Source organism: Centropristis striata, chromosome 5 (assembly GCF_030273125.1).
Source record: "Centropristis striata isolate RG_2023a ecotype Rhode Island chromosome 5, C.striata_1.0, whole genome shotgun sequence".
NCBI classification, from domain to species: Eukaryota; Metazoa; Chordata; class Actinopteri; order Perciformes; family Serranidae; genus Centropristis; species Centropristis striata.
In genome coordinates, this window is record NC_081521.1 from 152,407 (window position 1) to 177,334 (window position 24,928).

General features: G+C 35.3%; 1 protein-coding gene across 1 annotated transcript in view; it reads right to left on the reverse strand.

Annotated features, from left to right (window-relative positions):
* The window catches only part of ap4b1 (adaptor related protein complex 4 subunit beta 1), a 33,958-nt gene that overhangs the window by 4,233 nt on the left and 4,797 nt on the right, over positions 1–24,928 (reverse strand). The window contains exons 2-11 of the mRNA XM_059332522.1: positions 23,232–23,456; positions 21,610–21,740; positions 21,154–21,301; positions 19,803–20,088; positions 17,694–17,792; positions 14,951–15,062; positions 11,719–11,802; positions 10,523–10,626; positions 6,783–6,993; positions 3,075–3,389 (exon numbers count right to left, since the gene is read on the reverse strand). Coding sequence (XP_059188505.1) covers positions 3,075–3,389; positions 6,783–6,993; positions 10,523–10,626; positions 11,719–11,802; positions 14,951–15,062; positions 17,694–17,792; positions 19,803–20,088; positions 21,154–21,301; positions 21,610–21,740; positions 23,232–23,456 — 1,715 coding nt within the window. The remainder of the gene's footprint in view (positions 1–3,074; positions 3,390–6,782; positions 6,994–10,522; positions 10,627–11,718; positions 11,803–14,950; positions 15,063–17,693; positions 17,793–19,802; positions 20,089–21,153; positions 21,302–21,609; positions 21,741–23,231; positions 23,457–24,928) is intronic.

Sequence of the window (24,928 nt, forward strand, 5' to 3'; positions counted from 1 at the left end):
ACACAAAATGGCCTAAAAAGACACAAAATGACAAAAAAAAAAAACACAAAATGACAAAAAAAAGACATTAAGTGACCAAAAACACATGAACACATGAACACTTTAACACAGTGGAGACAGAGCTGACTAAAATGATTTGGTGACCCCCAGAAATCATCTCGCGACCCCAATTGGGGTCCCGACCCCAAGGTTGAGAACAGCTGCTCTAGATAACTTGATTTATCAGAGACGTCTTTCTTAATTCTCTAATCTGTCGTGAAGGTAAAACGTCTGCCTCAGCACAGACACTGGAACCAGTATCTCCATCATACTGGGACACATCTGATTAATATGATTAAACTAGAACATGTCCTCTGGGTAAATAGTGAAAGGGCCACTACTGCCGGTGTGTGTACACTATGATGAGATTCTTCAGAGATTTATAACAATTAATACTAGTAATGTTATGATACTATATAATATACAAGGAGCACACCTACAACAAGCATTCCTTTACAAGTATTTATTCATACAGCAACCTATGACCTTTAGTTATGAACCCATATTTGTGTTTAATATTCATCTCATCTGCTGGTTAAAAGCACCAACACATCTGATCCTCTCCTGGTGGTCTGGTGTATAGTGATTCAGCACTTGAGTTATAAAACAAGTTATAAAAGTTGGTTATTTCATAACCCAGCATCTTTTAGTGCGTAATAAAGACTTTCCACTCCGATGAGGAATCCAACAGTAGAGCTACTGTGCTGCTGGGAATATTTATATCTTTAATGGTTTTATAACCTTTCCAGATCTAAACCTTTACACCATGTGACCACAGACCTTCTGGTCTGACAGGAACTGAGGATTGGGAAAATGTTTACACATTTACTGTCCTACAGAGTCCAACTACAGTAACTAACAAAGGGTTAAACTGATTTAAAGTTTTTTAACGTTTTTTAACTGTCCAGCCAAATGTGTCATAGGTAGGTTAGTGATATGGCACTTATTCTACAAGAAATACAAAACTACACTAGATCACGGTCAAAAGTTTAGCTTTGGTTTTATGTTTAAATTAATGTATATATGTATATATATATATATATATATATATATACATATATACAAATATACATACAAATGAGACTGGTAAGTGAACTTACTGATCTTGTTTTAAGAGTTAATTTCTTATTTTAAGTGTTCAACATGCTTATTTCTAGATTTAATAATCTTGATTTAATAAATCTTGTCAAGGTAAATTATCTGTCCATGCAGCAAGATCATTTCCCTCAGATTGACTGTTTGATCTGGTTTTAGACCTTTAGATTTACTGTTTGATCTGGTTTTAGACCTTTAGATTTACTGTTTGATCTGGTTTTAGACCTTTAGATTTACTGTTTGATCTGGTTTTAGACCTTTAGATTTACTGTTTGATCTGGTTTTAGACCTTTAGATTTACTGTTTGATCTGGTTTTAGACCTTTAGATTTACTGTTTGATCTGGTTTTAGACCTTTAGATTTACTGTTTGATCTGGTTTTAGACCTTTAGATTTACTGTTTGATCTGGTTTTAGACCTTCAGATTTACTGTTTGATCTGGTTTTAGACCTTTAGATTTACTGTTTATCTGGTTTTAGACCTTTAGATTTACTGTTTGATCTGGTTTTAGACCTTTAGATTTACTGTTTGATCTGGTTTTAGACCTTTAGATTTACTGTTTGATCTGGTTTTAGACCTTTAGATTTACTGTTTGATCTGGTTTTAGACCTTTAGATTTACTGTTTATCTGGTTTTAGACCTTTAGATTTACTGTTTGATCTGGTTTTAGACCTTTAGATTTACTGTTTGATCTGGTTCATAAACACCTTTTTTACAGTCTGATGGTGTTGAATTAAGTGTTGATTCACCAAATATACAATTTACATAAACAATATAAAACTGGGAGGTTGAACCAAAACATGTTTGGATAGAGAACACATCATTCAACAAAAATATTTTCATATATTTGGGAAATTATCCAAATATTTTTTGCTAAATCAAAATCAGTTTAGTCCTTTATCTGAGGAATCTCTGACTGCTGGTTATTTATAAAGATTCTACTGACTGTAGAGCATCTTTAACCCTTTAGAGTCCATTAAAGCTCCGCAGCTCTTTGACTTCTTCACCAGGTGGAAACATCAGCAGCATGTTTCCTGCTGCAGCTCAACTCTACAGTTTATATGTCACATTTACTGCATCAACTCTTTCTCAGCAAAAGTAAAAAACACCAAGTATAGTTACATGATTTTACTTTTTTTGCAGAGATTTTTCAAATTTTGCAGTGTGCATTCAGCATTTTTAATGCAATATTTTGTGTTTACTGTTTTTGTGAGTTTGGGCTATTTTTGGATTTTATTTTTGTGTGTTTTTTGTAAGTTTTTTTTATGTTTTGAGTTTTTTCTATTTTTTTGTGAGGTTTTAGTGGTTTTTATGTGTTTTTATGTGTTTTTTTTGTCATTTTTTGGTGTGTTCCTTGAGTGTTTTTTATGTATGTTTTGGGGTCTTTTTTATTTGTGTTTTTTGTAATTTTTTGTTGTGTGTTTTTGTTTATGTTTTTTGTTTCTTTTTTATTTGTGTTTTTTTGTAATTTTGTGTGTGTTTTGTGTGGATTTTATGTGTTTTTTTTGTATTTTTTTTTGGTGTGTTTTTTGTGTGTTTCTTGTGTGTTTTTATGTCTTTTATTTATTTGTGTTTTTTGTCATTTTGTGTGTGTTTTTTTGTATTTTTTTTGTGTGTCAAATTGCTTATCCAGTAAATCAAAATGACAAAATAATAACCAGGTGAGGTTGAGCTGAAAAAGACGATAGCAGCACGACATGGTGATCAATATTTAAGTTGCATAAACAGACAGAATGAAAAAGAGTCAAAAACCAACAAAATAGCCCCAAACTCTAAAGGGTTAAAGCAGAGGAAGTTGACACATTTGAACCAAAATCTCTTGGACTTCAGAGGTTTAACACACAGATTTCAGCTGGTTGAAGTCTGTCGCTATAACAGAAACTCTACAGAAGGATCAGATTGATCAGATTGATCAGATTGATCAGATTGATCTCCTCTCACCTGAGTGAAGCGCCTCCGTCTGGCTGCAGGTCAGAGAGTCTGAGAGGTCGGAGTGAGGCTTGGGGTCAAAGGTCACATGTTCAGGGCTCCCTCTGCTGGCCGACTCCGTCTCCATGGTGACCTGCCTCAGAGGCTCCAGGGTGTTAAAGCTGCATGCCCATTGGCTGATGGGTTCAGCAGGCCGGCCAATCAGAACACCCAGAGAGGGGTCTGACCTCCGACCCTGGAGGACCCTCCCAGTCTCTTCTATCCCACAATGCAACAGGCGGTAGTAGAGGAGGGCCTGGTCACGCACACACATGTCTGTCTCCTCCTCTGGAAACACAATATAATATATCATATATATACAATATATAATATATATATAATATAAAACAAGATCAATTCATTTTATTACACACACACATGTCTGTCTCCTCCTCTGGAAACACAATATAATATATCATATATATACAATATATAATATATATATAATATAAAACAAGATCAACTCATTTTATTACACACACACATGTCTGTCTCCTCCTCTGGAAACACAATATAATATATCATATATATACAATATATACAATATATAATATATATATAATATATAATATAAAACAAGATCAATTCATTTTATTACACACACATGTCTGTCTCCTCCTCTGGAAACACAATATAATATATCATATATATACAATATATACAATATATAATATATACAATATATAATATATATATAATATATAATATAAAACAAGATCAATTCATTTTATTACACACACATGTCTGTCTCCTCCTCTGGAAACACAATATAATATATCATATATATACAATATATACAATATATAATATATACAATATATAATATATATATAATATATAATATAAAACAAGATCAATTCATTTTATTACACACACATGTCTGTCTCCTCCTCTGGAAACACAATATAATATTGTTGTAGAAAATCTTTAAAGGAAAGACTTGACGAACAGATAGATTTGAATCACAGCCTTGTGCGGGATTTATTTAGCAGACATTAAAATCAGATGATACAACGCATCCAACATTCAGAACAACTCTGAGAGACAACGCCTCTCACAAACTCATTTCACTTCAGTTCGTGCGTCATTGTTTCTTTGTAACTAAGGTTTTAATGTCCTGTACTTTCCTGTTATGACAATCATTTGATATGTGAGTAAACTTGGGAGATCATGTTCTTATTCTAATGTTCTCGTATCAACCAGAGCATCCACTCAGGATGCTCTATGCTGACTTTCCTCCAAGAGGTTTTCCTTTCCCATCCACCTGTGTGCTTAGGTCACATTTCAATGGGGATTCACCTATGGATTTATCCTACAGTATTTGTGAAAGTCTCGTCTAGTCCTTATTTTACCATGTTGTTTGTCATGTGTAGTCAATGCTAGTCTTGGTCCTGTCTCTCTGTGTGCTGTTGTGTGTGTCTTTGCATCGCACCTATCGTGAGGAGATATGGACTGGGACTGCTGGCCGACCAGGCAAAGGAAGTTCTGAACATACAAGGAGCTCACATGCTAAATGCAATGGCAGACATGAACCCTGAGATGCAAGGGGTCATGGGGCTACCGGACTTGTTCCCACAACCTGCCTATATGGACGATAGCGATGATCCGGATCAATGGGAGGAAAGTGAGGTGGTATAAACCAAACAGGGAAATGGTAAGAGGTAATTGAAATAGCGGAAAAGACATTTACCAGAACGTCGGGGGACGGGTGAGAATTATGTATCACACATAATGTTTTATCTTGTGTATCCTACCTAAAGTCTATATTTGAAGAAAAAAAAAAAAAAACTATATATATCCATATATACAGGTAAACATATAAGACATATAAAGACATCCACATATTCATGTGATTTTACTTTGGTGTTGTGTTATCGTTGCAGTTGTTTTGTGGCATATTTAGATACTTTAAGCATAACTAGTTAAAGCCACATCCTTATAAGTCTAATATAACCATATTATCATTGGTGTAGTCAAGTTTGAAGTTCAGAAAATTTTTAATTTTTGTGTTCATTATACTGCTGAAGTCATGTTTAATCATATGAAGGATGTGTAATCAGTAAAGCTAAAGCATATAAAAGATATGGTGATCATTTGCCATGTTAAAATGCATATATCATGTTATTGTTTTGTACCATATAGGAATATACATACATCATGTTGTTGTTTTGAACCATATAGAAATATACATACATCATGTTGTTGTTTTGAACCATGTTAAAATGCATATATCATGTTATTGTTTTGAACCATATAGGAATGTACATACATCATGTTTGTTGCTAGAGTTAGAAGCCATTTAACAATGTAAGGTGTAACATCCATAACATGTCTTGATGATGATTGATTTGTGATATACTCTGAATGTAAAACATATAGTGGGCAGTTATCAGGTTCAGATTGTGAGGTGACGCTCTTAAAAGTGTATGGCCGCCATGACGGGATGGGACCGCATCCGCCTTTTCCCTGTATACAGCCGACAGGGTTTTTCACGGATTGCACACTGGGGGAGCTGCATCTCACAATATGGGCATTATATATGGGTTCATTAACTTTCTATAATTAACGTGTGTTATGTAACAGAATAGCCGCTAAATACATATTTTAGGGAAACATATTATATGCATAGATTAGGGCTGCATAGGTTTGCTGTAACAAGTGCTTAATTACATGTAATCTTTCTACACTATTCCTCTTCCACACACAGGAACCATAATTTGGAACTAAATTCATAGGGAACACATTTTGTTAATTAAACCTTACATTTTGATAATGGTTAACACCATTATAAGGGAGGATATGTAGGATAAATCCATAGGTGAATCCACATTGAAATGTGACCTAAGCACACAGGTGGAATATTAAAAACTCATGGGAAAGGAAAACCTCTTGGATGAAAGTCAGCATAGCGTATCCTGAGTGGATGCTCTGGTTGATACGATAACAGTAGAATAAGAACATGATCTCCCAAGTTTACTCACATATCAAATGATTGTCATAACAGGAAAGTACAGGACAGTAAAACCTTAGTTACAAAGAAACAATGACGCACGAACTGAAGTGAAATGAGTTTGTGAGAGGCGTTGTCTCTCAGAGTTGTTCTGAATGTTGGTCGTGAGGTTTCATATGTTTTTACTATCTGCCAATTAAATCCCGCACAAGGCTGTGATTCAATACTATCTGTTCGTCAAGTGTTTTCTTTAAAGATTTTCTACAACAATATATATATATATATATATATATATATATATATATATATATATATATCTAATATATAATATAAAACAAGATCAACTCATTTTATTACACACACACACGTCTGTCTCCTCCTCTGGAAACACACTATAATATATCATATATATACAATATATAATATATATACAATATATAATATATAATATATATATATACAATATATAATATAATATATATATATATATATATAATATATAATATAAAACAAGATCAACTAATTTTATTACACACACACACGTCTGTCTCCTCCTCTGGAAACACACTATAATATATCATATATATACAATATATAATATATATATATATATATAATATATAATATAAAACAAGATCAACTCATTTTATTACACACACACATGTCTGTCTCCTCCTCTGGAAACACAATATAATATATATAATATATAATATAAAACAAGATCACCCCACCTATGCAGTAGTGCAGCAGCCTGCCCAGCATGTCCTGGGTCTCAGCAGGTCTGGACAGGAACATCTTCATGGTGGAGGTCAGCAGCTCCATCTTCTCCCCCAGAGACAGAGAGGAGCCCCTCCCCCCGTCGATGAAGGCCTCCAGGCTGTAGGGGGCGCTGGAGACCCGGTCCCCATACACCGCCAGCAGCCACAGCAGGGCCTGCCTGCCCTGGGACCAACAATATAAATATACATATACATATAAATATACATATAAATATACATATAAATATAAATATAAAGGCCTGCCTGCCCTGGGACCAACAATATATAAATATACATATAAATATAAATATAAAGGCCTGCCTGCCCTGGGACCAACAATATATAAATATACATATAAATATAAATATAAAGGCCTGCCTGCCCTGGGACCAACAATATATAAATATACATATAAATATAAATATAAATATAAAGGCCTGCCTGCCCTGGGACCAACAATATATAAATATACATATAAATATAAATATAAATATAAATATAAATATAAATATAAATATAAATATAAAGGCCTGTCTGCCCTGGGACCAACAACATAAATATAAATATACATATACATATAAATATAAAGGCCTGCCTGCACTGGTAGCAATAAATAAATATAAATATAAATATAAATATAAATATAAATATAAATATAAATATAAAGGCCTGCCTGCCCTGGTACCAATAAATAAATATAAATATAAATATAAATATAAATATAAAGGCCTGTCTGCCCTGGTAGCAATAAATAAATATAAATATAAATATAAAGGCCTGTCTGCCCTGGTAGCAATAAATAAATATAAATATAAATATAAATATAAAGGCCTGTCTGCCCTGGTAGCAATAAATAAATATAAATATAAATATGAATATAAATATAAATATAAAGGCCTGTCTGCTCTGGTACCAACAATAAATACATAATATATAAATATAAATATAAAGGCATGTCTGCCCTGGTAGCAACAACAAATGAATATAAATATAAATATAAATATAAATATAAATATAAAGTTGTCATATTTTGTTGTCAGCCCATTCAGCTATGTAAAGAACAAAGGATATAATAAGAATATTTCATTAATTCAGATCTAGGATGTGATTTTTAGTGTTCCCTTTATTTTTTTGAGCAGTGAATATAAATATATATATATATATATGTATATAGCAGCTCCGTATTCCTGATCCCTGCCAGGAAACATTCTGCCTTCATGTAAATATTCTCGTCTCAGATCCGTCATCTGGTTCAACCAAATGCAAAGTGGTGTTTCTATATGCAAACAGTGGTGGAGAGGAGAATATGTACAGGAACACAGCTTCAGTGGAAAAGCAGAGCCACCAATGGTCCTCCATCTTTAAAACAATAATCATAATTCCTTTTTAGCCGCTAGGTTACCATATATATTAAATATTAGTCAGCTTTGACTTCACTAAAATAAATGTGAACCATGTCTGGGTGTAGAAAGAGAACAGTCGCCTATTATAGTGGATGATGATAACTTTTTTTAGTTTTTTATAACTTTTTTATGCTTGATTATAAGTTAGCACGCTACTTTTATTTTGATGGGACTTTTGTTTTCCCACTTCCAGTCTGTCTGCCGTCATATTAATAAATGAGAAATAAAAAATGAAAAAAGGAACTTGCAGAAACCAAATTTTGGCCGTTATTTCATTTTGGTTTTTTTGCTTTTTTCCTTTTTTTATGCTGAGAGCAAAATCAGTTTTACCATTTTTGGTTTAAACCAGGGGTCTCAAACTGGCGGCCCGCGGGCCAATTGTGGCCCTCGTGACGATATTTTGTGGCCCCCACCTTGATATGAAAGTTTAATGTGAGTTTTATATGAATGGCTCTTTACCGTGTTGTGGTGGAAGGTCCTTTTAATTACTTTTTATGGTCATTTTTTGATAATTTTGTGTCTTATTTTGATAATTTTGTGTCTCTTTTTAGTATTTTTGTGTCTTTTTTGGGTCATTTTGTGTCTTTTTTCGTCATTTTATGTCTTTTTTTGGAAATGTGTCTTTTTTTGGTAATTTTGTGTCTTTCTTCGTCATTTTATGTCTTTTTTGTCATTTTGTGTCTTTTTTAAAATAATTTAGTGTTTTTTCAGTCATTTTGTTGTTGTTTTTGGTCATTTTGTGTCTTTTTTTTGTAATTTTGTGTCTTTTTTTGGTCATTTTGTCTTTTTTTTTGTAATTTTGTGTCTTTTTTAAGTAATTCAGTTTTTTTCTGTCATTTTGTGTCTTTTCTTAGTAATTTTGTGTCTTTTTTTGGTCATTTTGTGTCTTTTTTAGTAGTTTTGTGTCTTGTTTTGGTCATGTTGATACTGCCTCCAGCAGCCTCCAGGTAATTTGAGTTTGAGACCCCTGGTTTAAAACATAAAAAAAAGGAAAAAGGGGGCACAGTTTCCAGTTTTTTGTATTTTAGTTTTGAGAGAAAAAGGGATTCTACTTTGGCACCCGGACCACTACAGGTAAACAAATGCCTTCATTTGTTTATGTGTTTATGCAAAAAGACAGAGTAGGAAGTGTTGAGAAAGAAAGAGAGAGAGAAGAGGGAAAAGGTGAGAAAGAGTTGGAAGGAAGAGTATTTATCACAGATGTTTCAGCAGGTTGATGTGTGTCGACACAGAAATATTATTATTATTATTATTATTATTATGTGGAAAGTTACTCAGTACATTTACCAGGTTCTGTACTAGAGCCTGGAGAAGCTTCTATGGACTTGTTTATAAGTAAAAAACTGATAATTAGAAACAAAAATTACGCAATTATGCCATTATTTATAAACACAATGTCTGTTTCTGGTAACTTTAAACAAACTGGATGTGACAGTCTGTGTTCATTACATTTTAATTAAACTTGAAAACATGAATTAATTGTGAAATCTCTAAAGACTCTTAATGCTGCATAGGGCTGGGCGATATATCCATATAAAAATATATATCAATATATTATTAATTGTGATATGGAATTAGACCGTATCACATATATCGATATAGTTCAATTTATTTTCTTTCTTTCTATATAAATGCTGCCCTTACTAGGGTTTGTCATATTTAGTTATTTTGTAATGTTTGTCATTCTTTTCTCATAAAAAAATATATTTATTTCAGAAAAACATTGGCCTATTTTATTTCATAGGCTATTTTTATTTAAGATATGTTTTATTGAAATGTCACTTTATGGAGCTTTGATTTAAAAAAGGTTCTCCTGTTGTTCTACGGTATTTATGTTCACTTAAATAAATCAATAAAACTACTTGTGACATGTCATATCTGAATTTGACTAACCCAGACTGTTTTAGGACTGTTTAATAACTGTTTAATACCTGTTTAATACCTGTTTAATACCTGTTAATAACTGTTAATAACTGTTTAATACCTGTTTAATAACTGTTTAATACCTGTTTAATACCTGTTAATACCTGTTAATAACTGTTTAATACCTGTTTAATGACTGTTTAATACCTGTTTAATAACTGTTTAATACCTGTTAATACCTGTTAATAACTGTTAATAACGGTTTAATGACTGCTTAGTAACTGTTAATAATTGTTAATAACTGTTTAATAACTGTTTAATACCTGTTTAATAACTGTTAACTGTTTAATACCTGTTAATACCTGTTAATAACTGTTAACTGTTTAATAACTGTTTAATAACTGTTAATAACTGTTTAATAACTGTTAATAACTGTTAATAACTGACCTGACTGTCCTGCAGCGTTTCCTCACAGCCTTCAAGAGACGAACACACCGAGTCACTGACACGAGGACACACCCACACCAGGTCACTCAGGGTCTGCACCACAGCTGAGAGACAGACAGGCAGGCAGGGAGACAGGGAGGGAGAGAGACAGGCAGGGAGACAGGCAGGGAGACAGGCAGGGAGACAGGGAGGGAGACAGGCAGGGAGACAGGCAGGCAGGGAGACAGGCAGGGAGAGAGACAGACAGGGAGACAGGCAGGGAGAGAGACAGGCAGGGAGAGAGACAGGCAGGGAGAGAGACAGGCAGGGAGAGAGACAGGCAGGGAGGGAGACAGAGAGAGACAGAGAGACAGACAGGGAGAGAGACAGACAGGGAGGGAGACAGAGAGAGACATAGAGACAGACAGGGAGAGAGAGACAGACAGGGAGGGAGACAGACAGGGAGACAGACAGGGAGACAGGGAGGGAGGGAGGGAGACAGACAGGGAGACAGGGAGGGAGGGAGGGAGACAGACAGGGAGAGAGACATGCAGGGAGAGAGACAGGCAGGGAGAGGGACAGGGAGAGAGACAGACAGGCAGGGAGACAGGCAGGAAGAGAGACAGACAGGCAGGGAGACAGGCAGGCAGGGAGACAGGCAGGCAGGGAGACAGACAGGGAGAGAGACAGGGAGAGAGACAGGGAGAGAGACAGACAGGGAGAGAGACAGGGAGAGAGACAGGCAGGGAGAGAGACAGGGAGACAGGCAGGGAGACAGGGAGAGAGACAGACAGTTTTTAGAGGAAGATGAGGTAATAACGTGCTGCAACTGTGACAGAATAACATTTTGACTTTTGCATTTGCATAGTTACTGACCTCAGTGTGTTTATATATGCAGTGTGTGTGTGAGGATGGTGGTGAGATATATTTATAGACATATATATATATATATATCTCACCATCCTATATATATATATATATATATATGTATATATATATATACATATATACATATATATATATATATATATATATATATATATCTCACCATCCTATATATATATATATATATATGTATATATACATATATACATATATACATATATATATATATATATATATATATATATACATATACATATATACATATACATATATATATATATATATATATATATATATATATATATATATACATATATGATGGTGAGTGTTACCAGAGGTGATGTGTTCCTGTTTGAGTCGGAGGAGGCTGGTCAGGATCTCCAGACATCTGTCGCTGTAGCTCCGTCCAATCCGACCTGCACACAGTCACACAGGACACCAGTTAACCAGTTAACCAGCTAACCAGCTAACCAGCTAACCAGTTAACCAGCTAACCAGTTAACCAGCTAACCAGCTAACCAGCTAACCAGTTAACCAGCTAACCAGGTAACCAGCTAACCAGCTAACCAGCTAACCAGCTAACCAGCTAACCAGCTAACCAGTTAACCAGCTAACCAGTTAACCAGCTAACCATGGAGCATCTACCACCCACACTACTGGTGACGAGAGGTATTTCCAGTGACTGAAGGGAAACATTTGTGTTCTGAAACCTGCAAAAGAAATCTATTGTGACACGTTTCACAGTGAAGTCAGGTTTAAATCTAAATGTTATGAACTATGTAACAATGGGGGCTAACATCATCACACAGGGATATGATTCACACAACAACATCAGCTCTCCTATATACACAAGTTATATTTATAATATACATTATAATACACAAGTTATATTTTATATTATGTTTCCACACTGTTCAATATGCAAAAACATTAAAACACAATAGTAATGATGATATATTTAAATATATCTGCAAATACATTCAGTACCGTTGAAAATAAATTAAAACCATTGTTTAATATTTTACTAACATTATATTAATTGTGACCAGCCAGCAGCTGTTTATCAGGTCAACATTTATAGTTTTTTATGACCCTGTTGGTTATTCTGTCAGTTTCACCCTAAAGTTACCATTACTCATTAGTTTTACTAACTGACTAACTAATTAACTAACTAACTGACTAACTGACTGACTAACTAACTGACTGACTAACTAACTAACTGACTGACTAACTGACTAACTGACTGACTAACTGACTGACTAACTAATTAACTAACTAACTGACTAACTAACTGACTGACTAACTAATTAACTAACTAACTGACTAACTAACTAACTGACTGACTGACTAACTAATTAACTAACTAACTGACTAACTAACTGACTGACTAACTGACTAACTGACTGACTAACTAATTAACTAGCTAACTGACTAACTGACTAACTAACTGACTGACTAACTGACTGACTGACTGACTGACTGACTGACTAACTAATTAACTAACTAACTGACTGACTAACTGACTGACTAACTGACTGACTAACTAATTAACTAACTAACTGACTAACTAACTGACTGACTAACTGACTAACTGACTGACTGACTAACTGACTAACTGACTGACTAACTGACTGACTAACTGACTGACTGACTAACTGACTGACTAACTAATTAACTAGCTAACTGACTAACTAACTGACTGACTGACTGACTGACTGACTAACTAATTAACTAACTAACTGACTAACTGACTGACTAACTGACTGACTAACTAATTAACTAACTAACTGACTAACTAACTGACTAACTAACTAACTAACTAACTGACTAACTAATTGACTAACTAACTGACTAACTAACTAACTAACTGACTGACTAACTAATTAACTAACTAACTGACTAACTGACTGACTAACTGACTGACTGACTAACTGACTGACTAACTAATTAACTAGCTAACTGACTAACTGACTAACTGATTAACTAACTGACTGACTGACTAACTAATTAACTAACTAACTGACTAACTGACTGACTGACTAACTGACTGACTAACTGACTGACTAACTGACTGACTAACTAATTAACTAACTGACTAACTAACTAACTGACTAACTAACTGACTAACTGACTGACTGACTGACTAACTGACAAACTGACTGACTAACTGACTGACTGACTAATTAACTAGCTAACTGACTGACTAACTAATTAACTAACTGACTAACTAACTAACTGACTAACTGACTGACTGACTAACTGACAAACTGACTGACTAACTGACTGACTAACTGACTAACTGACTGACTGACTGACTAATTAACTAACTAACTAACTGACTGACTAACTAATTAACTAACTAACTAACTAACTAACTAACTGACTGACTGACTGACTGACTGACTGACTGACTGACTGACTGACTGACTGACTGACTGACTAATTAACTAACTAACTGACTAACTAATTAACTAACTGACTAACTGACTGACTAACTGACTGACTAACTAATTAACTAACTAACTGACTAACTGACTGACTAACTAATTAACTAACTAACTGACTAACTAACTGACTAACTAACTAACTAACTAACTAATTAACTAACTGACTAACTAATTAACTAACTAACTGACTAACTAACTAATTAACTAACTAACTAAGTTAGGAATAAATAAGTAATAAGGAATGAAAATGAGTTTCCAATTATTATTAGGAACAAAACATAATGTTTATGAGTATGAGGGTGAGGAAGAGAGGATCAGAAGAAGACTGTTTGTTTTGAGGAGTTTGTTTTGAAATAAAGACCTAGTAAACAAAACTAGGTGTGTGTGTGTTCTTGTACTTCCTACATAGTGAGGACCGGAACACATTTTTAACCAACAAAGTGAGGACATTTCAGCCGGTCCTCACTTCTTTAAAGGCTTTTTTTTTTAGATTTCAGACTTTGTTTTAGGGTTAAAGGTTACAATCAGGTTTATGTTAGGGTTACCATGGTTACCTTAGGGTAAGGGGCTCGGGAACAAGGTTATTATAGTGAACGAAAACAAAACAAAATAACGAAAATTAGAATTGAAAAAACATTTTTGTCAACTGAAATAAAAATGAGAGTTTAAAAAAAAAAAAAAAGATAATTAACTGAAACTGTATTTTGTGGTTACAAAACTAACTAAAATTATAGTGAAAATGTCCTTCGTTTTCGTCTTTGTCAACTTTTTTCATACATAATGAAGATGGATCAGACAAAGGAAATAAAGGAAACATTGACTGTGACCTCTTTTATTTTCCAACCCAACAAATACCCCATTACAAACAACTACAACTAATAAAAACTAATTAAAACTAAAGCATTTAAAATAAATAAATACTAAACTAAAACTAGTAAACTCACTCTAAAAACTCATTAAAACTAACTGGATTTGACAACAAAAATTCACAACGAAATTAAAACTGATGAAAAATCCAAAACTATTATAACCTTGTTAGGGAATTCACTGTTACAATGAGGGTCCTCACAAAGACAGAAGTACAAGAACGTGTGTGTGTGTGTGTGTGTGTGTGTACCTATAGCAGAGATTGCAGCGTGTGCGGTGTCAGTGTTGACATCAGTACAGTATCCCTTCAGCTCATCCAGGATCATTGATACGTTCTCATCATTCACCAGCTCCACCAGCACCTGAACACACACACACACACACACACACACACACACACACACACACACACACACACACACACACGCACACACACACACACACACAGGATGAAACACTACCTGCTGCTGCCATCACTGTGTTCTAACTGTGGATATAATCACATGTAAGACGTGTAAATAAACATTTCTTTTGTAAAATGTAAAATCAAAAACAGTAATATTAATTCATTAATAAATAAATGCAGGATATTCAAAATGCTCTTCATCTTAAAATGAAGCGTAGAAGAAGTTATCTTCTTCCATTTTCCAGCCTGTGAGCATCCTCAGTTCTTCCTCTACGTCCACATACGTCCACATTTTGGTAATACTGCGGCTCTTATGGTCAGTTTGTGTTGTTTTAGGTTATTTTATGGGCTTTTTTGTGAATTTATTGGTCATTTTGTGTATTTTTTTTGGTAATTTTGTGTATTTTTTCGGTCAGTTTGTGTTGTTTTAGGTTATTTTATGGGCTTTTTTGTGAATTTATTGGTAATTTTGTGTCTTTTTTTGTCATTTTGTGTTGTTTAAGGTTATTTTATGGGCTTTTTTGTGAATTTTTTGGTAATTTTGTGTCTTCTTTTTGGTCAGTTTGTGTTGTTTAAGGTTATTTTGTGGGAATTTTGTGGGAATGTGTCTTTTTTTGGTCATTTTGTGTCTTTTTTGTCATTTTAGGTTATTTTGTGGGATTTTTTGTGAATTTATTGGTCATTTTGTGTATTTTTTTTGGTAATTTTGTGTCTTTTTTCGGTCAGTTTGTGTTGTTTTAGGTTATTTTATGGGCTTTTTTGTGAATTTATTGGTAATTTTGTGTCTTTTTTTGTCATTTTGTGTTGTTTAAGGTTATTTTATGGGCTTTTTTGTGAATTTTTTGGTAATTTTGTGTCTTCTTTTTGGTCAGTTTGTGTTTTTTAAGGTTATTTTGTGGGAATGTGTCTTTTTTTGGTCATTTTGTGTCTTTATTGTCATTTTAGGTTATTTTGTGGGATTTTTTGGGGAATTTTTGGTCATTTAGTGTCTTTTTGGTCATTTTGTGGGTTTTTGTAGGTAATATGGTGTCTTTTTTTGGTCAGTTTGTGTTTTTTTTTTAGGTAATATGGTGTCTTTTTGGTAATATTGTGGCTCTTTTGGTCATTTTGTGTCTTTTTTGTCATTTTGTGTTGTTTTAGGTTATTTTGTGGGAATTTTTTGGTCATTTTGTGTCTTATTTTTTGGTCATTTTGTGGGTTTTTTTAAGGTAATTTTGTATTTTTTTTGGTAATATTGTGGCTCTTTTGGTCATTTTGTGTCTTTTTTTGTCATTTTGTATCTTTTTTTGGTCAGTTTGTGTTTTTTTAGGTAATATGGTGTCTTTTTGGTAATATTGTGGTCATACAAAATGACCAAAAATAGATGCAAAAATGACCAAAAAGACACAAAAATTACAACAAAAAAGACACAAAATGACCAACAATAGATGCAAAAATAACCCAAAAAGACACCAAATTACCAAAAATAGATGTATTGTATTGATACCTTTTTAGTGTATGTGAGACTAAGAGAAGAAACGGAAGAATAAAATGTGGGATTAAGCCCGGTGGAGAGAATACAGTGAGCTTTTCCAATCACACTCAAATAAGATGATGAAGAATTACATGTTTTCACTAAATGGAACTGAACTAAAAATAATCCAACACAAAGTAAACAACGGGCCAGAAACACTAAAGCTTTCTCCAGACAGGAAGTAAATGTTGTTGGCTCAGTCAAACTGTAACAAACATTATTTCTGACAAAATCAAAAAGCTTTTTTCCATGAAGTTGGAATGCAGATGCATCCAGTCTGGTAATGAGGAGAATGTCTGGCTTTAGTTTCAGTTGGATGGTAGCTGTGGTGACAGTAAAAGAGCAGAATATATGAAATAACTGACACTTATTAGACTTGAGAAGCAGCATTAACCGTCCAGGAAAGATCCGCACGACCTCTCCATCACGTCACGACGGAAAAACAAAGAACTCCTCGACCAAGTGTAACGTGAGTTTACTGTTTCACATCTTACAGTGTGCTTCAGCATTTTTTGTGTTAACTGTTTTTTGTTATTTCTTTGTGTGTTTTTATGTGTGTTTATTGTAATTTTCAGTTTTTTGTGTGTTTTTGTTTTTTGTGTTTTTTTATGTGTTTTTGTGTGTTTTTTGTACATTTTTTAAGTTTTTATTCGTTTTTTGTGTGTGTTTTGAGTGTGTTTTAATGTGTGTTTATTGTAATTTTGTGTGTTTTTGTAGGGTTTTTTTTTGGGGGGGGGGTTGTGTGTTTTTCGTATTTTTTGTGTTTACTGTTTTTTGTTATTTCTTTGTGTGTTTTTGTTTTTTGTGTTTTTTATGTGTGTTTTTTGTACATTTTTTATGTGTTTTTTTGTGTGTTTTAAGTGTGTTTTTATGTGTGTTTATTGTAATTTTGTGTGTTTTTGTGTTGTTGTTTTTTTTGTGTTTTTAGTAATTATTTTTGTGTGTTTTCTGTGTTCAAAATGTTGATCCAGTAAGTCAAAATGAAACAATAATACCAACATGTCATGGTAAAGAAGACAAAAACCAACAAAATATCTCCAAACTCCGTTCAGGGTGAAATAAAAGAAGCCTCACCTGCATCTTCCTCTGCTTGATGAAGGCCGGCTCAGCGTAACCACAGAAGAAACGTTTGTAGTGCGCCCCCATCAGGCCGGGGAGAGAACGCAGCAGCAGCTACACACAGAGACAACATCACTTTATTAATCATCATCATCAACACACGACCTGTGACATCACTAACCATTAAACATCTTTTATTTTTGTGTGTTTTTGTATTTTTTCTGTGTTTTTTGTCATTTTTTGTAAGTTTTTTATGTGTGTTTGTCATATTTTGTGTTTTTTTTGTATGTGTTCTATGTGAATTTTTTGTAATTGTTTTGTGTGTTTTAAAAAAAAAATGTATGTGTTTTGAGTGTGTCTTTATGTGTTTGTGGTTTTTTTGTGTGTATTTATGTCTTTTTAATGTGTGTTTTTTGTCATTTTTTCTATGGTTTTTGTGTTCAAGTTTTGGCTTTTCCACAAGTTTCCATGTCCAATTTAATGCCTCAACTCTTTCTCAGCAAAGGTAAAAAATCCCCTCGACCAAGTGTAGAAACATGATTTTACGAGATTTTTTTATTTTGCAGCTTGCATTCAGCATTATTAATGCAATGTTTTGTGTTTACTGTTTTTTGTGTGTTTTTGCATATTTTTTTATGTGTTTTTTGAATGTATGTGTACTTATGTGGTGAACCTGTCTCACTGACCTGTCTGTGGTGAACCTGTCTCACTGACCTGTCTGTAGTGGACCTGTCTCACTGACCTGTCTGTAGTGAACCTGTCTCACTGACCTGTCTGTGGTGAACCTGTCTCACTGACCTGTCTGTGGTGAACCTGTCTCACTGACCTGTCTGTAGTGGACCTGTCTCACTGACCTGTCTGTAGTGAACCTGTCTCACTGACCTGTCTGTAGTGGACCTGTCTCACTGACCTGTCTGTGGTGAACCTGTCTCACTGACCTATATGTAGTGAACCTGTCTCACTGACCTGTCTGTAGTGAACCTGTCTCACTGACCTGTCTGTAGTGAACCTGTCTCACTGACCTGTCTGTAGTGAACCTGTCTCACTGACCTGTCTGTGGTGAACCTGTCTCACTGACCTGTCTGTAGTGGACCTGTCTCACTGACCTGTCTGTAGTGAACCTGTCTCACTGACCTGTCTGTAGTGGACCTGTCTCACTGACCTGTCTGTGGTGAACCTGTCTCACTGACCTATATGTAGTGAACCTGTCTCACTGACCTGTCTGTAGTGAACCTGTCTCACTGACCTGTCTGTAGTGAACCTGTCTCACTGACCTGTATGTAGTGAACCTGTCTCACTGACCTGTCTGTAGTGAACCTGTCTCACTGACCTGTCTGTAGTGAACCTGTCTCACTGACCTGTCTGTGGTGAACCTGTCTGACTGACCTGTATGTAGTGAACCTGTCTCACTGACCTGTCTGTGGTGAACCTGTCTCACTGACCTGTCTGTAGTGAACCTGTCTCACTGACCTGTCTGTAGTGAACCTGTCTCACTGACCTGTCTGTGGTGAACCTGTCTCACTGACCTGTATGTGGTGAACCTGTCTCACTGACCTGTCTGTAGTGAACCTGTCTCACTGACCTGTCTGTAGTGAACCTGTCTCACTGACCTGTATGTGGTGAACCTGTCTCACTGACCTGTATGTGGTGAACCTGTCTCACTGACCTGTCTGTAGTGAACCTGTCTCACTGACCTGTCTGTGGTGAACCTGTCTCACTGACCTGTCTGTGGTGAACCTGTCTCACTGACCTGTATGTGGTGAACCTGTCTCACTGACCTGTCTGTAGTGAACCTGTCTCACTGACCTGTCTGTAGTGAACCTGTCTCACTGACCTGTATGTGGTGAACCTGTCTCACTGACCTGTATGTGGTGAACCTGTCTCACTGACCTGTATGTGGTGAACCTGTCTCACTGACCTGTATGTGGCAGAGGGCAGTGAACCTGTCTCACTGACCTGTCTGTAAGGGACCTGTCTCAATGACCTGTCTGTGGTGAACCTGTCTCACTGACCTGTATGTGGTGAACCTGTCTCACTGACCTGTCTGTAGTGAACCTGTCTCACTGACCTGTCTGTAGTGAACCTGTCTCACTGACCTGTCTGTGGTGAACCTGTCTCACTGACCTGTATGTGGCAGAGGGCGGTGAACCTCGTCTCCATGGAAACGCTCCCGGCGGCGGTCACTAGCGGCGCTCTGACTCGCTCCAGCGCCGCCAGGCCGACGGCAGGAAGTGGAGCGGCGAGGCTGAGGAAGAGGCTGAGGGTGGCGGCCATGACGGGGGGGTGGGGGCTGACCAGGGAGGCGTCCAGCAGAGACAGGATGTCAAAGAGCTCGTCCTCCGCCTGGGGACGGTATCTCTGGAGGACCCTCAGGACCTCACACTGACCCCACACATCACACTCCTTCAGCCTGGACACACACGGTGGGAGCCATATTCAACACTTAAATATGCAAACACGCCAAAAAATCCCCCCAGTGTTACCCCATGGAGGGGCTAGAGTGATGACATCACAGCTAGAGTGCAGAGGGAGAGAAAAAAATGTCCAAAAAATACATTTGGAAACAAATAATTATATTACAAAGCTTTTATGACGTTGTTTTAGAAATGTAGTGTCTTTTTTTGGTCATTTTACATCATTTTTTGGTAAGTTGATGTCTTATTTGGTAATTTAGTGTCTTATTTTGGCCATTTTACATCACTTTTTTGGTTTGGCACATACACTAAAAAGGTATCAAATCGACCGGCTCAATAAATATCAGAAGAGGATGAATTATTATACTGTGTGGGAACCTCTGCAGCCTAACCTGAGCTGCTAAAAGGAGAACAAGGATTAACCACTTCACAGAGAATTCAACCTTTCAACATGCAGCTGTGGTGCTGCTGCTGCCCCAGAATCTGCTCATTCTGCTAATATATATATATATAAGAATAATAAATGAAAGTATAAATAGTAAACTGTATGATTGTATGCTTTGATGATGGACAGTGGTGGAATAACCAACATATATTGTTTTAACAGTTTTCTATTTGTCATATAGTTCTTTTTTTTCCAACTCTTTTTATTGATTTTCCTCATTTTGAACATAAAACATATCAGTCACTAAAGACACCATACACAATTACAATTACACGTTTACATGATTAAGGTTATTTAAGTTGTATTAACTTATGTATCTCAAAATGAAAAGTAGACAGATGTAGGAGATAAAATTACAAAAATTAAACAATTAAAAAAAGATCATACCTCCATATATGTACCCAAACATGTGTGTGTTCTGGTTAAAATAATCAATAAATGTTTGCCACATTCTATAAAACTTTGTTTCCTGATTGTTCAGTAATAATCTGATTTCCTCCAGCTCTGAATGTCTCATATCACCTGTCAGAAGATTCACATCAGCTGCGCTGCCTTTTGTTTCCAGTTAAGTGAAATCAACCCTGGTGTTTGTCAGATGGTTGTGTGGCGCTCTGACCTGTTGAGGAGGTGATGGGTTATGGGTTTATTAATAGCGACTCCTCCTTCCTCCTTCAGGATCTCCTCCAGAGCTCGGAGGCAGTTGACCATCACCACGGGGTCCGGGTCCCTCAGCAGGCTGTACAGCTCGTTCACCACGCCGCCATCTGGAACCAGCAGCAGCACGAGCTTTACATCATACTCAGTATAATATGGAGGGATGGATGGATGGATGGATGGATGGATGGATGGATAGATGCATGGATGGATGGATGGATGGATGGATGGATGGATGGATGGATGGATGGATGGATGGATGGATGGATGGATGGATGGATGGATGGATAGATAGATAGATAGATAGATAGATAGATAGATAGATAGATAGATAGATAGATAGATGATATTTCAGGCACCTTACCAGAATGACAACGGGAAAGAAACAAAAGAAAGGAGGAGTGATCCATCCACCTACCGATCTCAGAGTTGGGCTGGAGGTTGTGTATTTTGGCCCAGCCCAGCACCGCCACCCTCCGGACACAAGCTGCCCGGTCCCTCAGTCCTGCTGTCAGAGGCTGCTCCACGTACTCCGTCAGACTGGGTAACCTGGGACACGGGAACAAGTCAGACTAGACCAGTCCAGGAGCCACAGACCCATAAAACAGCTCCTACTGAGATCATTATAATAATAATTCACTTTTCACTTTTCAAAACAAAATGTTACAAAGTGCTGAACAGCAAGTAAAACAAGCATTCAAGACAGAAACAAGCACACACTAAAAATGTACAACCTTCCAGGTCATCCAGGATTTTATATCAGTTAAGCAGGATTTAAGTTTATTAAAACTGCCCTTTTCACTGGTTTGTAGTGGAAGATAAATTTGTGTGTCGTCGGCATAACAAGTGATATTGCACATTGTGTTTACTGATGATTTGGCCCAATGGAAACATATAAACAGGAAACAGCAATGGGCCAAGAATAGAGCCCTGGGGGACACCACATGTTAACCCTTTATCAGGAAAAGAACCATATTTGGTAACTTTGTCTTTAGACATCTATAACAGGTTCCTCATAGAACCACATGGGTTTCTCCATCACAGATAGTGACAGTGTGACACCTGACCACTCAGCAAATCAACAAGATTCAAGCGTTCCTTTATTGTCATTGTATTAAAAAAATATACAACTAAATTTATGTGTGTTTCATATATATAAGGTGCTTTAAAAAAGACATTCAGACATTACGCATATGTAATAAGTCGTCTAAAAAGATAATAAATAGTTTAAAGGTAAAATATAAAGTGGTGATGGATGTAAATTATTTGTTATTGTCTATTTAGGGTTGCTGTGGGAAAGAGACTAGAATAAATAATATAATAATAATGACTGAATTGACTCGATTTGCAATATAAAAATGAAACATTTTGCAAAAAGTCTTGTAATATCCTATAATAACACTTCAGGGTTGACCCATTCCTCAAACCTGTCAGGTAAATGGAGTGTGTATCCACGAGGTGGATGTGTGTAGCAGCTAGGGTCGTCAAAAGTATCAATACTCAAAAAAATATTGATACTAAAACGTTGTATCCAGATACAATACTCATTTTTAAAGTATCTATACCCCCCCGACCTTTTGTTTCAGGCTGGCGTCACGTTAATGATTATAAACAACGTAAATAAATAAATAAATAAATCAGGCAGGTAATATGCCCATATTGCGTTTATTGACACAGTGTCAGTAAACATTAAGAGTTAATAAGTTTATATAAATGTTGGTGAGTAAAAGGTGTTATTTTCTCTCTTGAAGTCCCAGAATGAAGCAGAGAAAAGTCGACTAATATTGTGCACAGCATCCAAAATATTGTTCTGATTGTTATTGTTTATTGTATTTATTTATTTTGTGCACTACCTCAGACCTGAAGCTTGTTATCATAGCTGCAACTGTTTTCATTATAAATATTTAACCTGTGGTACACGTTGCATTTTTCTTGTTAATAATTTTGGGGTCTCTGTTTTGATCCTGGTGCTATGGAGTATTTTCCTGAGTGTGGGGATGGAGTTGAACATTTTGTGGTGCCAGCGTAGCGGCAGCTGACCTGAGGTTGGTCATGTTCCTGAGGGCCAGGCTGCGGACCATGGGGTTAGGGTCCTGGCAGTCTTTCCTCAGGGTGTTGATGACCAGCAGAGACAGCTCTGGGTTCAAGGTGGCGTAGGAACACAAGAAGACATAGACCAGTTTCTTCTGGACGATGTCTACTGTAGCACACGCCTTCACCATCTCACTGAAGAGGCTGGACACGTCCACAGCCTGAGACATGGCCCTGAGACAGAGGACACACAGGGGAAGACAAGAGAAGAAGAGACAGAGGACACACAGGGGAAGACAAGAGAAGAAGAGACAGAGGACACACAGGGGAAGACAAGAGAAGAAGAGACAGAGGACACACAGGGGAAGACAAGAGAAGAAGAGACAGAGGACACACAGGGGAAGACAAGAGAAGAAGAGACAGAGGACAAATAAATAAATATAAAGTATATATTTACGTGATAGCCTTTAGGACGGTGTTCCTGTATATTAATATATATAATATAAATATGAATATATATTACCTGATAACCTTTAGGACGGTGTTCCTGTATATTAATATATATAATATAAATATTAATATATATTACCTGATAACCTTTAGGACGGTGTTCCTGTATATTAATATATATAATATAAATATATTACCTGATAACCTTTAGGACGGTGTTCCTGTATATTAATATATATAATATAAATATTAATATATATTACCTGATAACCTTTAGGACGGTGTTCCTGTATATTAATATATATAATATAAATATTAATATATATTACCTGAAAACCTTTAGGACGGTGTTCCTGTATATTAATATATATAATATAAATATTAATATATATTTACCTGATAATCTTTAGGACGGTGTTCCTGTATATTAATATATATAATATAAATATGAATATATATTACCTGATAACCTTTAGGACGGTGTTCCTGTATATTAATATATATAATATAAATATTAATATATATTACCTGATAACCTTTAGGACGGTGTTCCTGTATATTAATATATATAATATAAATATTAATATATATTACCTGATAACCTTTAGGACGGTGTTCCTGTATATTAATATATATAATATAAATATGAATATATATTACCTGATAACCTTTAGGACGGTGTTCCTGTATATTAATATATATAATATAAATATGAATATATATTACCTGATAACCTTTAGGACGGTGTTCCTGTATATTAATATATATAATATAATATAAATATTAATATATATAATATAAATATGAATATATATTACCTGATAACCTTTAGGACGGTGTTCCTGTATATTAATATATATAATATAAATATGAATATATATTACCTGATAACCTTTAGGACGGTGTTCCTGTATATTAATATATATATAATATAAATATGAATATATATTACCTGATAACCTTTAGGACGGTGTTCCTGTATATTAATATATATAATATTAATATATATTACCTGATAACCTTTAGGACGGTGTTCCTGTATATTAATATATATAATATAAATATTAATATATATTACCTGATAACCTTTAGGACGGTGTTCCTGTATATTAATATATATAATATAAATATTAATATAAATATTAATATATATTACCTGATAACCTTTAGGACGGTGCTCCTGTATATTAATATATATAATATAAATATTAATATATTTACCTGATAACCTTTAGGACGGTGCTCCTGTATATTAA